We start from the raw sequence: 17024 nt of genomic DNA, 5'->3' as shown, positions 1-17024 counted from the left end.
GGCGGCTGTCAGCGGTGACTCCGTGTCCACGAGTGACGTGGTCACTTCCAGATCCTCTCTCACTGTGGGAGAAAGAAGAGTGCCGGGAATTCGCAGAACAGGCCCAGAGCCACGAGGGCTCTGCTCCCTGCTCAGCCCTGCGTGAGCCCTGCTCCCGTCCGCCTTCTCCCGTCGTCGCGCTGAAGAACACCAGTGTCTTCTGTCTGTTCCTCCGCTGAATCTGGGAAGGGAGAGGCAGCTGAGCCTGCAGCACGGCCCAGAGCCCCGAGGTGTGGGGCCCCTCTGGTCCCTGGGCAGCCACGTCCCTGCCCTACCTTCTCCTCCCGTTGTCAGGTCGCACTGACACACGGCCTGAGCCCAGCGTTCCCTTTTGGGGCCTTGGTTGCACAGGTCACAGTGGCCACTCTGACATCAGCACTGTGTACCCAAAATTGGGGCAGCCGTGGCCTCAGGTGCCTGGCAACTGCTTGTGGTTGCCCCCTGGGGCACCAAGGTTCTGCCATGGGTCCCAGCGTTTGGTCTGGCTGGAACCAGGGCCGGGACTCCTGCAGCAAGTGCAGGGTCAAATGCCAGGCCCTGGGGCAGCCATCCAGGGTGGCAGTGTAGGCAGGAAGGTGCTGTTCAGGCACTGCCACTCCAGGGCTCCTGCCCCTGCAGTTGGTTGCCCAGAGAGCCCCTGTGGAGCGCCTGCACTGCAGAGATTGAACTGACGTTTCCCTCAAGTCCCGTCTGGAGAAAACTGAGATGAACCTGATGTGATGCTGCTGCTGATCACCATTGGGTACAGGAGATAAACCTGGAGACCACCACAGCTGCCTCCAGACCTGAATTATCCTGTCATCCTATCAACTAACAACTTTGACATTTCATAAAAATGGGAAAATTAGTGTTAATCCCTTAGAAATGTCATCTTTTTTACAGACTCCGTGGAAACACAGAAAATTCAATGAGAATGAAAATTCAATGAGAATTTTCTGTGTACATTTGACAGGAGAGCTTGTAACATTCCTCAAGTCAAATGCAGGAGCATGCTTTTCCTACATTATAGGAACTTTGCCAGTTTTTCCTGCTAGCAAATACATTGGATAAAAAAAGTCAAGAAGAGAAGCACAAAGAATTCTTGTTGATTTTTCTCATTCATGTCTTTGCAAACAGGCTCCTGGAAATCCAGATCCATGACTTCTAGAACAATCAGTGGGACCTCTGGGAGACAGGGCAGGGGCTGACAAGCAGGGACACAGGAGCTGCTCAGCCATGCTGGTGCTGGGAGCCGCCTTCCTCCCCAAGTGGGGCCCAGCTGGGCCAGGGGGCAGCTCCTGGGACAGCCGTGCCCGCAATGGCCCCTGCTCTGCAAGGCCTCCAGCCCTGCCCATCAGCCAGGCAGGGGCAGAGCAGCCTTAGGGCCGATGCTGCTGCAGGCTAAGAGCCCCGCAGAGCTGCTCATGCCTGGCCCATTGGCTCTGTCCCCTGCAGCCTGCAGGCTGTGTGGCCGTGCAGAGCCTGAGCCCCGTGCTTCCCCCTGCCCTGGCAACTGCTCCTGTGCCGCTCCTGCACTGCCCAGGGCACCCCCGGGCGCTGCTCGGGCCTCACACCGGCCAGAACCAGCTGGGGCTGTGACAGCTCTGCTGCTCTGGGCACGGCTCTCGGGCAAAGCACCCGCCTGTCCCTGGGCTGGGGGCAGTGCCCAGGTCGGGCTTGGCAGAGCCCGTCCACTCCTGGAGGGCTGGGGGCACTGCTCTGGCCTGGCCTGGCCCGGGCCTGGGGGACCCTTGACATTCCTGCTTGCCCTTGGAGCCACCAGGGATGGGCTGGAGCTCAATGGCCCCGGCCTGGCCGCACAGTCAGGACCGGAGCCTTCCCCTGGCTCCCCAGGACATGAGACCATCTCTGTTTCTGAGTGCCTCATGCGTCAGAGGATTTGCTAGTGTACTTCTAGGGAGTGAAATACGCACTGCCCTAATTTCTGGGAAGACCAGATGGCACTTAAATTAGAAAAAGTGGGGTCCAATATCCAATAGACAGGTATTCAGAAAGGGGGAACGAGTTGTTTTGGCAAAAAGGAAGGGAACTGTGGTCATACAAGGAATCTAGAAAAGCAAAAATAATTTACTTAGAGTATGGCAAGTGGAATTCCAGTCCTTGAGCTTGGGAGGTCTTTGAAGATTGGATGAAGGCATGTGGAAGGTAGAGAGGTAAGTTTGCTTGAAATGTAGAAAGGTATTTGGATCAGGAACTAAGAAATCAAACATGGAAAAGGGGGCAAAGAACAAGTAAGGAGAACCATCCAAAGAAAAAGGGGAGCAGAAAAGCATCAGTAGTTATACCCCCAGATAGACCCTGAAGAATAAAATTGGCCCCGTGGGACTCTAGCCTGACTCCAAGAATTCAGGCATGGACCCTGATACAGTAGCTGGACGGGCCTTATTAAATGTAACTTTTGTCACTAATGCCTGGCAGGATATAGGGGGAAAGCTAGAAATGGTAGAACATTGGCAAGAGAGGTGATAGAATGATCTGTTGAAGGAGGCACAGAAAGTGTATGTAGGACGGGACGAAGAGAAAGCAAAGACAAAAGCCAAAGTAATGATAACTGCTATTGCTAAGGGGAAGCAGCTGGTAAAAACCAACTCCTGGAAGGGAGCTGGACCTCGACTGGGGCAAGGCAAGTGGAACCAGGGGGAGGATAAAAAGAACAAAGCTCAGTGGAAAAGGGTCTCTAAGAAAGAAGAGGGGAACCTAATGACCAAGGCCCTATCTCATTCTATTGTAAAGAAAGTGGGCATTTAAAGCAAAGCCGGCAATGAAAAGAACGAGACATGAATATTTTTACGTAAGTTAGAGAGGTGGAAGAATAGCGGTGTCAGGGGCTGTACATTCTGGGAACAAATTATCAAGAAGAGCCCTTAATAACTTAAAACTTAGGACCCCAGGAAGAAAAGTTTGTGTTTTTACTAGACGCAGGAGATGAAAGGACATGTGATTGTAAAAATTCCAAAAGCATGTGAGAAAAGACAAAATACAGACCAGGTAGTCAGGGCAAAAGGAGAAGGGATTAAAGCACCAGTTACAAAACAAATAATATTTGAAAGAACAAAATAAAAATGCGGGATGTTTTATTAGTGCCAGGGGCAGGATGCAATTTGCTGTGGTGGGATTTGCAAGTGCAGTTAAGTATCAGAATGCTTCCAAAGGTGCTTTCCATGGCACCGCTGGGGCCACTTGGTAGATATGGGCAGGTAGTGCCAACACCTGAGTGAAAGCCAGCCATGGCACTGCCAGACCTGTTCGGCAGAGCTGGGCTGGCAGAAACCGGCCATGGGACCGCTGGACACGGACTGGTCCTGTGACACCTCAGGAAACGCGCCATGGAGCGGGGCTGCAGATATCAGCCCCCAGGAAACCCGGCCATGGAGCGGGGCTGGGGCTGTGACACCTCAGGAAACGCGCCACGGAGCGGGGCTGGGGATGTTACACCTCAGGAAACACGCCATGGAGCGGGGCTGGGGATGTTACACCTCAGGAAACACGCCATGGAGCGGGGCTGGGGATGTTACACCTCAGGAAACACGCCATGGAGCGGGGCTGGGGATGTTACACCTCAGGACACCCAGCCATGGAGCAGGAGTGGGGATGTTACACGTCAGGAAACCCGCCATGGAGTGCGGCTGGGGCTATCAGCCCTCAGAGAAACCGGCCATGGCAGCCACCGCTAGAGGCTTTGATGTTTCTTGGTTTAATGCCCTTCAAAAGATCAGTCCAGCATCTTTGCAAAGGAGCATAACAAGCAAAGGCATTTAAAATTGAGTCTGATCTAATTTTCAATGATGGCTGGTACCTCTGCTGCTATTACCATAACAGCTTTACCTCTAAACTTACTTTTTCATGATTGCCAAACAAGATGTAAAAACAATATGGAGATTTTCTTGTGTCTGACTTAAAATATCCATAATGCAAAATTCATTCTGATGACAGGAAAAAAAAAAACAATGAAAATAGGATGTTGGCAATCTTTAAAAAGCACAGAGAAGAAAACAAATATTAGAGCACCATGGAAAACATAGTTTTTATACTTCATCTTCTTAGTATTTGCTATGTGAACAGTTTTTTTACAAGTCTCTCTCAAAACAAGGCATGTTATAGCTTTATTGTCTCAGAGGTGTATTTCCCCAGTCACTGACTTGCCATTTAAGCTCTGGTTTATTGGAAATATACAACAAGGGACTCTCCATGGAAGAGAGCTGCACAAGCCTCTGGATTCCTGACCGTTCACCTCTGCCAGTGCTCACAGTAATCTCCTAACACACCTGAGCTTCCTGTCTTTCTGCGAGAGAAAGATTCGGCTGAAGTCAAGGAAACAGCGCAAGGGAGATGGAAACCTTCCCCTGAGATGCTTTTGGGAAGGCCTGCAAGGACCCTGCCTTCCTTTGGAACAGAGGTGCTCACGATGCAGGGTGTTGGCTGACTTGCCCTAGCTGCCCCCTCTGCTCCAGAAGGACTTTTGCCCACTTCATCACTTGTCTGTCCCTCCACTTCCAGGGCCTCAAACCGGCTCTGTAAGGTACTAAGCCTGAAGTCAGCTGCAAGTTTTCAGAATAAGGCACAGAGCATGGCTCTAAGTGGGTTTTTTTAGTCAGGCTTACAAGGTATTTTGAGAAGAAGGAGAGAAGGGGTAAATACCGCACAAGAATCCAGCACAGCCTCACCAGCTTTCTCATCTGGGTTCTTGAAGCACAAGTCCCAGCGCTTGCACTGCGCCGCCTTTTCATGTGTTCTGGTGACCAGAACCATCCCGTGGCCAGGCCCAGGATAATTTGGTGCCAAAGTCCTGTTGCCTGCACGCATCACACTCTTTTTTTACCCAGCTGGTGCTCATCTCAGCATATTTGCTGAGTTGACTTTATGACTGGTTTCCTTATCTTGGCAGTTCTAGCAGATGTTCTTATGGCCTCTAAATTCTGCATCCTTTGTGTCTGCTATCAGTGGGCATCCTTCTTCCCAAGCTCTGTCAACCTCCCTCTGGGTGAGATCAGTGAAATGTGCCCAGCCCTGAGTCTTAAAAGACAATTCTAGCAACAACTGCTTGGCTTTTCTAACACCTGGCCATCACTTCAAGCCTGTACGGTGCTTTGTGTGTCACAGGTTAAATGTCTCTTCTGGTTGATCAGGCTTGAAACTGTGTAAAGCCCAGGCATTACAGGACATGCTTTCTTCAGGAAATGGGACGTATGGCACAGTTTGCAGCAGGTCCACGCCCGCGCCTTCCAGGGTGTCAGAACGTTCCCGGCGCCATTGCGGGGCTGAGGGCGCAGCCTTGTGGCCGAGAGCCGCCATGACAGCGCGGGCGCCGCGCGGCGGGGGCCGGGGGGCGGGAAGGCGCGGGCGGGTGTGAGGGGCGGGGCGGTCCCTGCCCAGAGCCGAGCTCGCGCTGTCCCTCAGCGCATTCCCGGCGCGCTGTTGGGAGCGTGCGGACGTTGCTCGGGGGCTCTGGGAGAAGCGTGCGGCCGCTGCGGGGTCCCAGCCCGCAGATCTGGCTGCTGGCCGAGGCTGCAGTGCCAGAGCTGCCGTGCGCCGTGGCCCTGCCTGAGGCCGCTCGGCAGAGCCGGGCTGGCAGTGCCGACACCTGAGGGAAGCCTTGCCATGGCCCTGCCTGAGGCCGCTCGGCAGAGCCGGGCTGGCAGTGCCGACACCTGAGGGAAGCCTTGCCATGGCAGTGCCTGAGGCCGCTCGGCAGAGCCGGGCTGGCAGTGCCGACACCTGAGGGAAGCCCTGCCATTGCAGCGCCGGGACCGCTCCCATGCCACCGTCAGGAGCGACGGCTGGGACCTGCTTGGCGCTCTTCAATAGATCGGGACAGTGGCAGCACAGATAGCAAAATGTTAGAAGCACCTGACTTAAAACACCAAAGGGAAACCATAGATTTGAAAGGGAAATGAAGATGTGCCAAAATACTCAGGGCATGAAAGGGAAGATTGAAAACATATTGAATCTTAACGTTAATCTCAACTATATCAGGGGAAACCTGATGGTGAAAAAACCTTCTAAAACTTTTGACAATAAAAAGGGCCACCTGTATCATTTTGTTAGTATGTAAACTCTTAGAAAGCAGTCAGGTATTCCTTTGTTCAGTGCTAGAAATTCAATAATGGGATTTGGTACACTTGTTCCTCAAGTGCTCCACATAAAGGGAGCTGAGTGGTTAGATTCCATGGAAGCCCTCAGTTAGTAAAAGTATTGTTTCAATGTTTAGTAGTTGTGTAGGAAGTAGTTAGTTAAAGAAGTCATTCTTCTGCCAATAAATGCTGGTCCCTGATGCGCCCCTGTAGGTTCAATGGAAAGGCAGTTTTTTAGTAATGGGCGGCTGGAAAACAGGTGTTTTCTGCTGGTAACTGGTACAAACACGCTCCTTTGTGTGGTAGAAACCAAAGCAACCTTAGCAGCCTGCTCCTTCATCTCTACCTGTCCTAGAAGGAAATCCATGCAGGTTAAAAAATGAAAGACACTCGGGGGCCCTGGGCCTTGCTGCCAGCTCACCTGCCTCTCCCATGCCAGATTCAGCAAAGGAACAGCCAGATAACACTGTGGTGTTCCTAGACGAGATGACAGGAGGAGAAGGGGGACAGGAGCAGGTCTCACAGGGAGCTGAGCAGGGAGTAGAGCCCTCGTGGCTCTGGGCCTGTTCTGTGAACACGAACACCCGGCACTCTTCTTTCTCCCACAGTGAGAGAGGACCTGGAAGTGACCACGTCACTCGTGGACACGGAGTCACCGCTGACAGCCGCCATGGGTGATGACAGCAAGCAGGAGGGCCCTGGTGCCAGGGAGCCAGGTGAGGGCAAAGCAGCCCTCTGACAGCCTGGCCCAGGGGCTCTTGTGGCAGGCAGCGTGGGGCCCAGAGCAGACAGAGGCAGGGGGAGGCACAGGAGCTGCTCAGCCATGCTGGTGCTGGGAGCCTCCTTCCTCCCCAAGTGGGGCCCAGCTGGGCCAGGGGGCAGCTCCTGGGACAGCCGTGCCCGCCATGGCCCCTGCTCTGCAAGGCCTCCAGCCCTGCCCATCAGCCAGGCAGGGACAGAGCAGCCTTGGGGCCGATGCTGCTGCAGGCTAAGAGCCCCACAGAGCTGCTCATGCCTGGGCCATTGGCTCTGTCCCCTGCGGCCTGCAGGCTGTGTGGCCGTGCAGAGCCTGAGCCCCGTGCTTCCCCCAGCCCTGGCAACTGCTCCTGTGCCGCTCCTGCACTGCCCAGGGCACCCCCGGGCGCTGCTCGGGCCTCACACCGGCCAGAACCAGCTGGGGCTGTGACAGCTCTGCTGCTCTGGGCACGGCTCTCGGGCAAAGCACCCGCCTGTCCCTGGGCTGGGGGCAGTGCCCAGGTCGGGCTTGGCAGAGCCCGTCCACTCCTGGAGGGCTGGGGGCACTGCTCTGGCCTGGCCTGGCCCGGGCCTGGGGGACCCTTGACATTCCTGCTTGCCCTTGGAGCCACCAGGGATGGGCTGGAGCTCAATGGCCCCGGCCTGGCCGCACAGTCAGGACCGGAGCCTTCCCCTGGCTCCCCAGGACATGAGACCCTCAGACCCAGCTCTGAAACACGGCCTAACAGGCTTTGCAGATATCTATCCCTGCTAGATCTTTGAAAGGATTTTGAAAGTAATGTTGTTTGGCAACTTCTTCAAGGAGCAAACATTACTCACTTTTAATCAATAAAAGGTTTATTAGTTTGCTTGCACTTTCTATTTGGTATCCTTATGCTTCTTTCAACGTTCCAGAAAATAATGAAAATCTAACAAATTCTTCAGAGAAGTTTCTGAATCCACTACTAGGCGAAGTCTCTAAATTCACCGTATCTCTAAATTACATGAAGTTCAGTAGCTGCTCCTGTAACATACAAAGATGTAGTGGGTTACCTGACTGGACAACACAACATGATGCTATACACCCCGGCACACTAAAAAACTTCTCTTCCCCTGGTCGTTACAAATTTAAAGCTCTTCTCCAGCTCCTGAATTAATTTTGCATGCACATTCATACCTGCATTCCCTCCCCATGCTCAGCTTTCACCTAGAGTGTCCAGGGAACAGATGTTACATACTCACCTCAAGGAATAATCTACGTCTGTCTTCCTACCTCTCTCTTCATTGAGCTTTACTAATCTACAGAATAACTTTGGACCCTCTGCACAAAAGAAAAAACCAATATTAATAGGCTTAAACACTTCTCATTGTGCTGCTGCTTCTAACAATCCTGAACAACACAGCAATAAAGTCAGAAATCAATTCTTCATGTCCTTCCTGTTCTCCTGCCCCCCACCACACCTTGGCTCCCGCAGAAATGTTCCCTACTGCAGCCTGCTGCACTGAGAACAATGAAAGGCAGCGGCAGTTTTCCTCAACATGCTGCAATCTAAATTGCAGTGAAATTGCAGCTGTTTCATTAAAAGCTCAGCACCAGCACCCCACATCTTCCCCCAGAACTGAGGTTTGCTGAGGCCTGAGCTCTCTCCATTTGCACACACCCTGTAAAATCAGACAGGCCGGAAGATTGCAGGCCGGTAACTGTATGAACCCAGCAGTGCATTTCATCAGAGTTACCTCATCAGTCTCAAGAAAGGCGCATCCTTTAAGCCTGGCTTAAGACTCTATTCTACAAAATATAACCAGCAATTGTTTTATGGGCCTGTGCAGTTTTTGGGGACTGTGTTTGTTTCCCTTGGATGTTGATTTCTTTGTTTCTTAATACAAAATTCACTGGATTCAGAAGAGAGAGCCCCAGATTCATCAGGACAAAGAACCACAGGGACATATGCGGCTGACAAGCACACTCAGCATTTCTAACGCTAACACCAGAGAGAGGGGAAAAAGTTAAAGATTATATAAATACCTGAAAGGATCCAAAATGTCTAGGTAACCTGTCAAGTGACTAATTTTTTGGTAAACTCTGCAAGTCCAGATTCCTATTAGGCAATTATCTGAAAGAGAAGAAAGCCAGAAATCGGCTTGACCTTTATTTTACCAGGACGTTCTCACAGGATTCTACCACAACTTGGAGCACAAGTGAGGGTGGCAAATTTTGACTAGAAAACATTCATAACCAGGCAGCATTTTGTCCTCCTCACTGAATTCCAGGAAGAGTTCAAAAGGAAAAAAATGCAAAAGGGGGTGAAGAAATTCTGTCATACCTCTTAGGCATTTGTCATCTTTTGAGAAGGAAAAAACTCTAGCACTTTCTGTGCGTGGTAAAGAAAGAAACCTAGACAAGTACAAAGCGGTTTGAGCATCCTAAATTGTACTATCAAATCCCATGAACATGGCTGGAACCTCTAGTGCTTCAGAGACATTCTATACATGGAAAAGCTTTATTCCCTAGTAACTAAATAGAGCTTTTTATTTTACAAAACCCACTTCTAAAGAGAAAACTGACTGTGTCTTTGGCTTTTGGCCAAACTCTGCTTGGAGTTGGTCAAACCAAAATGACCCGGTTAATTTCTTGTGCTCTACTTCTCTTTTTTCATATTCAACTTCACATCAAATGGGCTGCTGGGAGTTTGTCTCTGTGCAATGTCAGTTTCCCATTTCCTGAGTGCTGCTCTTAATATTCCCCCAGCATCCAACTACTACAGCCACGTAGACAACAAAGAGAAATGGAACTTGCATTTCTTGGTCCTTTTCAATTTCTGACATCTCAGGCTCATCATCACCCTCAGAACTGCTGTCTTGGAAACGTGGGTCCTCTTGCCACGTGACTTTTACCGGCTTTATTGTTCCAAGTACGTAAGGCTCTGCAATAACAGCACCGATAGAGAAAAAAACCCAGAACCTGATTATTCCTCTACTGGTCAGGAAAAATTCCTCCTTTCAAGTGAAATACTTACAGTGGAGAAGACAGATTTAGGAAGGACAGAATCTGCCCTTGCCAGATTTTCTGAGCTACATCTCTGCTCATCTGTATTTTCCACTTTGTTCTAGGGATCTCTTATTTATTCTAAAACATTTATCATTGCATTCAGAAGACAATGAATGCCTTCTGAGTTCAGAAGTGTGGGGGCCTCATTGCTTTGTGCCGTTGCTTTGGGTTTTTTAATACTTTGGAAAATTCACGCAGTTTCTTTTCTCTCCTACATGACTGGGACTCGATTTAATGTTGTTTCATCTTTGTTTCATACGGCCTCATTTTATCTAAGGTTAGGACGCCCCAATGATCATGTGTCATTCCGTTTCCTTTTTCTAAAGGTCCAAGAATAGAGTTCAGTTACAAACAGAATGTTCATGGATCTTGGGGTCAGCTCCAGGACTTTGCTCCTCCCCATACATTAACGCCCATTTCCTTTAAAAATCTTGTTGGATTCTATGAAACTTGATATGACTGGTGTGTCACCTTTTTCCCTGTGTGTGGAATTCAGGGCATGAACAGGCTTTTTCACCGCTCAGCAAAAACCCCAATGCCTTCTCAGAGCATGCCTTTCAGAATTCCTGAGATGCAACCTCTCAATAATCTACCACAGCCTTGGCAAGCAGAAATGGAGATCAAAATGCTTCTGCCTAATTACTGACTTCTGCTGCTGCAAATCCCTCCCCTGGATCCTGACCTTCTTTACACCGTATTGCTCTACGGTGCCTGCCAGAAGCTCCTCCTTAGCAATGGCACTGTTAGAAGGCTTCTGCTGTTACCTTCTTTGATGCCCAACTCCTCTGCGTCTCCAAAGAAGGAAAACTTGAAAGCACTCAGCTCCTGAGCTGCGCCGTTCTCAGGCAAAGGTCCCAAATGGTCATCTGGGGCAGAGTCCTGCGCATCCTCTTTGTCCCAGGGTATTTCCTAAGTCTTGTCTGGTTTGCTCTTTGAATGTCCAATCAAGTCTTTCAAATCAGCAGCAATATTGTAAAAGTTTTTCTTCAGACACTTGAGGCAGTGTCGCACGCTCTTCTTTCTTCTTTCTTCTTTCTTCTTTTTTTGGTGTTACTGAAATGAGATTGTTCAAGGATAGCAACACAGCACACGTCCTTTTCGGACACAGCTCCGCTAAGAGCCACCTTGCTCTGAGTGTCTCCCTAAGCATATCTAAGCCCATTAAGCAGTGGTTCACTTTCAAGGGTAAGCAGTGGGGAAACATCTGAGGTTGGAGTCTAAAGGCAGGAACAAGAGTTCTTTTTAATTAGCCACATCCTTAAGTGACTTTTCACTGAATACACAGTTACATAGCAATCAAGGTATTATGCAGAGACTTCTTTCCTGCCAATAGAAACATCAAGAGCAATGTGGTTCTCTCACAGACCTGCAAATCTCAAGGTCCCTCTACTGACCGTTCTCACCTTCACTTCCGGCAAGGAACACATGGACTAGAAAGAAAAGTTGATGCTACGTGCTGCTGTTGGAGGTCCCAGTTGAGGTCCGACGTCGCTGGCGGGAGCGGCTGCTCCGGCGGGATGTCCCTGACCATGTCCCCCTACGCCTGGGCCTCTCAGCACTCGCTGATGTTCTCCTGCTCCTGTCCTGGCGACTCCTGGACCGCACAGGTTGATTCGAGGCCCGGCGCTCCAGGCGGGAGCGGCTGCGTCTGGGGGACGTCCCTGACAATGTCTCCCTTCGCCTGGGCCTCTCAGTCCTTGGTGTTGTCCCACTGTTCCTGTCACGGCGACTCCTGGACCGGACAGGTGGACTCTGGGCCCAGCCTTGCTGGCGGGAGCACCTGCGTCTGGGGGACGTCCCTGACCATGTCTCCCTTCGCCCGGGCCTCTCAGTCCTTGGTGTTGTCCCACTGGTCCTGTCACAGAGACTCCTGGACCGGACAGGTGGGCTGTGGGCCCAACCTTGCTGGCGGGAGCACCTGCGTCTGGGGGACGTCCGTGATGGCGTCTCCCTTCGCCCGGGCCTCTCAGTTATTGGCCCTGTCCCACTGCTCCTGTCACGGCGACTCCTGGACCGGACAGGTGGGTTCTGGGCCCGACCTTGCTGGCAGGGGCTCCTGCGTCTGGGGGACATCCGTGATGGTGTCTCCCTTCGCCCGGGCCTCTCCGCCCTCAGCCCTGTCCCACTGCTCCTGTCACGGCGACTCCTGGACAGGACAGGTGGGGTCTGGGCCTGACCTTGCTGGCAAGAGCACCTGTGTCTGGTGGACGTCCGTGATGGTGTCTCCCTTCGCCCGGGCCTCTCTGCCCTCAGCCGTGTCTCACTGCTCTTGTCACGGCGACTCCTGGACCGGACAGGTGGGCTCTGGGCCCAACTTTGCTGGCAGGTCCGGTTGTGTCTGGGGGATGCCCGTGAAGGTGTCTCCCTTCTCCGGGGCCTCCCAGCACTTGCTCTTGTCCTGCTGCTCCTGTAACAGCGACTCCTCAAGTGAACAGATCGATTTCGGGCCCGACCTTGCTGGCGAGAGCGGCTTCGACCGCGGCCAGGCCGACCACATCTGGAATGGACCCTGTCCTCAGGGTCAGGGGAGCTGCTGTATGTTGACCTTGATCTGCTGGGGCTGCTGCTGTCCAGCAAGGAAGATGGCAGTGACTGCTCTAAGGAGCCATGAGCAGATTCCAGTCCCGACTGTCTGGTCAGGCTGGGGCCATTGAGCTCTGACTCATCCCTGGGGGCTGTAAGAGCAAGCAGGAATGTCAAAGGCCCCCCAGGCCCCAGCCAGGCCAGAGCAGTGCCCTCAGCCCTCCAGCAGTGGATGTGCTCTGCCAAGCCCAGCCTGGGCACTCTTCCCGGCCCAGGACACCGGGGGCTTTGACTCATACCCGTTCCAAGCCCAGCACAGCTGTCACACTCCCATCTGTATGTGCTGTCTCTCAGGCCAGAGCAGCGCCTGTGGGTGCCCTCGGCAGCACAGGAGGAGCACAGGAGCAGTTCCCAGGGCCTGGGGAAGCAAAGAAGTTTGTGACACTGAGGACAAAATGTCCCCACACATGGCTGTCTGGCCAAGGTATTAAAGTTCTTTGCTCTTTGAGCCCTTGCCAAGATACGGTTTCCCTGCAGAGCCCTGCGAGCAGCTTCCCAACTCACCCTGCTTCCTCTGCCTCCTCCCTGCCTCCAGGGTAGAGGCATTCCACAGCATTGCACTGGCTGTGCCTCTCTCCTAGATCTGCAAAGGCATTGTTGTCCTCCCATGTTGGCTGTCTGATGGAGAAATGGAAAACTGATGAATTTCTGCTGCCCTCCCGACATGGAGATTCAGGGTGTCCCTGGTCTTCTTCCAGCGCTTTTCCAAGTCTGAAGCCCAGACTCATGGGACAGGGCATGGCCAGGGCTCCTGGGGCAGGGCCTGGCACAGCACAGCCCTTGCCCCCTCCTGGCTGGTGGGCCAGGCAGAAGGACACCAACCTGAAGGGGATTCGGATCCCCAAGACGAACATTTCGACAAGGAATTCCTCCACGTCTCTGCACAGGGGGCAGTGCAGGCATAAAAAACCAGCACGCATGGCCTGTCCCTGCAGGGCAAACACAAGCAGGGTGAGCGAGGCCCTGCTGCTGCTGAGCACCTGCTGTGCCCTGGGGCTGAGGGCAGGGCTCCAACCTGGATGCAGTCCCTGTGGAACCAGGCCCTTTTGCACGCTGGACACACCAGGGTTGTGAAGGTCATTCTGTCCTCCACAGGCTCCATGCAGATGGGGCAATTGGTGCCTGGCTCAGGAGTCGCCTGCACGTCCTGCTCTAGACGGTGCTCAGGGCAGAAGGAGCTGGGGGCAAAGGGATGGGGAAATGAGAAATACGGGATCATTCCCCGGGGGTGGCCACAAGGAGAAATGAGGTACCTGTATGGAACAATGTACTGATTCATACAGCCGCCCTCCTTGGCACAGGGCAGGTGGAACCATTTCCCGCAGTCCTCCTTGCAGCACATGACGGTTGCCCCCCTCTGGCCGCAGACGAAGCAGAGCTGGAAAGAGCCAAGCAGCCCCATCAGCAGCAGCAGCAGCCTCGGGGCCTTCCCAGGCAGCCCCACTGCTCCGGGCAGGGCGCAGGATGCGGCCGCTGCCGGGTCGCAGCCCACAGAGCCGCCTGCTGGAGGAGGGAGGCTCCTGTGCCAGAGCCTCTCTGCCAGAGCTGCTGGGAGCCAGACTTTGTCCCGGCTGTTGGGCCGGCCTTTCTTTGCTGCTGTCTGGGCAAAGCTCTGGCAGGCCTCGCCTGGCACAAATCTCCCTGCGCTTGTCCCGCTCTCACCTTCTGTGCTGACCGCTGGACTGCAATTCGGATGTCCCGAGGGAGAAAGCCCATGAGTCCAGCGCGGTCATCTTCTTGGGGGAATAGAAGACTGGCAAAAAACTGCAGACAAGGGGAGCAGCTGATGAGGAGAGGGTGGCAGCAACCGCCAGTTGCAAGGGTGGAGGGAGCGCCCGGAGCCACTCACCATGCAGAACACGTGGGCACAGAGCCCACCCTTCTCCAGTTTGTCACCGCACATGTCCGGGTCAGCCTCCACACGGCGACACAGCACGCAGGCTGCAGGGGACAGAGCCAATGGGCCAGGCATGAGCAGCTCTGCGGGGCTCTTAGCCTGCAGCAGCATCGGCCCCAAGGCTGCTCTGCCCCTGCCTGGCTGATGGGCAGGGCTGGAGGCCTTGCAGAGCAGGTGCCATTGCGGGCACGGCTGTCCCAGGAGCTGCCCCCTGGCCCAGCTGGGCCCCACTTGGGGAGGAAGGAGGCTCCCAGCACCAGCATGGCTGAGCAGCTCCTGTGCCTCCCCCTGCCTCTGTCTGCTCTGGGCCCCACGCTGCCTGCCACAAGAGCCCCTGGGCCAGGCTGTCAGAGGGCTGCTTTGCCCTCACCTGGCTCCCTGGCACCAGGGCCCTCCTGCTTGCTGTCATCACCCATGGCGGCTGTCAGCGGTGACTCCGTGTCCACGAGTGACGTGGTCACTTCCAGATCCTCTCTCACTGTGGGAGAAAGAAGAGTGCCGGGAATTCGCAGAACAGGCCCAGAGCCACGAGGGCTCTGCTCCCTGCTCAGCCCTGCGTGAGCCCTGCTCCCGTCCGCCTTCTCCCGTCGTCGCGCTGAAGAACACCAGTGTCTTCTGTCTGTTCCTCCGCTGAATCTGGGAAGGGAGAGGCAGCTGAGCCTGCAGCACGGCCCAGAGCCCCGAGGTGTGGGGCCCCTCTGGTCCCTGGGCAGCCACGTCCCTGCCCTACCTTCTCCTCCCGTTGTCAGGTCGCACTGACACACGGCCTGAGCCCAGCGTTCCCTTTTGGGGCCTTGGTTGCACAGGTCACAGTGGCCACTCTGACATCAGCACTGTGTACCCAAAATTGGGGCAGCCGTGGCCTCAGGTGCCTGGCAACTGCTTGTGGTTGCCCCCTGGGGCACCAAGGTTCTGCCATGGGTCCCAGCGTTTGGTCTGGCTGGAACCAGGGCCGGGACTCCTGCAGCAAGTGCAGGGTCAAATGCCAGGCCCTGGGGCAGCCATCCAGGGTGGCAGTGTAGGCAGGAAGGTGCTGTTCAGGCACTGCCACTCCAGGGCTCCTGCCCCTGCAGTTGGTTGCCCAGAGAGCCCCTATGGAGCGCCTGCACTGCAGAGATTGAACTGACGTTTCCCTCAAGTCCCGTCTGGAGAAAACTGAGATGAACCTGATGTGATGCTGCTGCTGATCACCATTGGGTACAGGAGATAAACCTGGAGACCACCACAGCTGCCTCCAGACCTGAATTATCCTGTCATCCTATCAACTAACAACTTTGACATTTCATAAAAATGGGAAAATTAGTGTTAATCCCTTAGAAATGTCATCTTTTTTACAGACTCCGTGGAAACACAGAAAATTCAATGAGAATGAAAATTCAATGAGAATTTTCTGTGTACATTTGACAGGAGAGCTTGTAACATTCCTCAAGTCAAATGCAGGAGCATGCTTTTCCTACATTATAGGAACTTTGCCAGTTTTTCCTGCTAGCAAATACATTGGATAAAAAAAGTCAAGAAGAGAAGCACAAAGAATTCTTGTTGATTTTTCTCATTCATGTCTTTGCAAACAGGCTCCTGGAAATCCAGATCCATGACTTCTAGAACAATCAGTGGGACCTCTGGGAGACAGGGCAAGGGCTGACAAGCAGGGACACAGGAGCTGCTCAGCCATGCTGGTGCTGGGAGCCGCCTTCCTCCCCAAGTGGGGCCCAGCTGGGCCAGGGGGCAGCTCCTGGGACAGCCGTGCCCGCAATGGCCCCTGCTCTGCAAGGCCTCCAGCCCTGCCCATCAGCCAGGCAGGGGCAGAGCAGCCTTAGGGCCGATGCTGCTGCAGGCTAAGAGCCCCGCAGAGCTGCTCATGCCTGGGCCATTGGCTCTGTCCCCTGCAGCCTGCAGGCTGTGTGGCCGTGCAGAGCCTGAGCCCCGTGCTTCCCCCTGCCCTGGCAACTGCTCCTGTGCCGCTCCTGCACTGCCCAGGGCACCCCCGGGCGCTGCTCGGGCCTCACACCGGCCAGAACCAGCTGGGGCTGTGACAGCTCTGCTGCTCTGGGCACGGCTCTCGGGCAAAGCACCCGCCTGTCCCTGGGCTGGGGGCAGTGCCCAGGTCGGGCTTGGCAGAGCCCGTCCACTCCTGGAGGGCTGGGGGCACTGCTCTGGCCTGGCCTGGCCCGGGCCTGGGGGACCCTTGACATTCCTGCTTGCCCTTGGAGCCACCAGGGATGGGCTGGAGCTCAATGGCCCCGGCCTGGCCGCACAGTCAGGACCGGAGCCTTCCCCTGGCTCCCCAGGACATGAGACCATCTCTGTTTCTGAGTGCCTCATGCGTCAGAGGATTTGCTAGTGTACTTCTAGGGAGTGAAATACGCACTGCCCTAATTTCTGGGAAGACCAGATGGCACTTAAATTAGAAAAAGTGGGGTCCAATATCCAATAGACAGGTATTCAGAAAGGGGGAACGAGTTGTTTTGGCAAAAAGGAAGGGAACTGTGGTCATACAAGGAATCTAGAAAAGCAAAAATAATTTACTTAGAGTATGGCAAGTGGAATTCCAGTCCTTGAGCTTGGGAGGTCTTTGAAGATTGGATGAAGGCATGTGGAAGGTAGAGAGGTAAGTTTGCTTGAAATGTAGAAAGGTATTTGGATCAGGAAC

General features: G+C 53.8%; 1 protein-coding gene across 1 annotated transcript; it reads right to left on the bottom strand.

The window, feature by feature from the left end:
• Nucleotides 1–12556: 12556 nt before the first annotated feature.
• LOC311158691 (PHD finger protein 7-like) lies at nucleotides 12557–14790 on the bottom strand (the record flags this gene model as incomplete). The annotated part of the gene is made up of 8 exons (XM_084214262.1): nucleotides 12557–12569; nucleotides 12982–13095; nucleotides 13300–13406; nucleotides 13493–13655; nucleotides 13731–13855; nucleotides 14140–14241; nucleotides 14327–14418; nucleotides 14745–14790. The coding sequence occupies 8 exons, from the start codon at nucleotides 14788–14790 to the stop codon at nucleotides 12557–12559; spliced, it is 762 nt and encodes a 253-aa protein (XP_084070388.1).
• Between the last annotated feature and the right edge of the window lie 2234 nt (nucleotides 14791–17024).

Source organism: Fringilla coelebs (genome assembly GCF_963513975.1).
Source record: "Fringilla coelebs genome assembly, chromosome: 13".
Lineage (NCBI taxonomy): Eukaryota > Metazoa > Chordata > Aves > Passeriformes > Fringillidae > Fringilla > Fringilla coelebs.
Note: the sequence above shows the minus strand (reverse complement) of the source record. Positions and strands in the feature narration are given on the sequence as shown.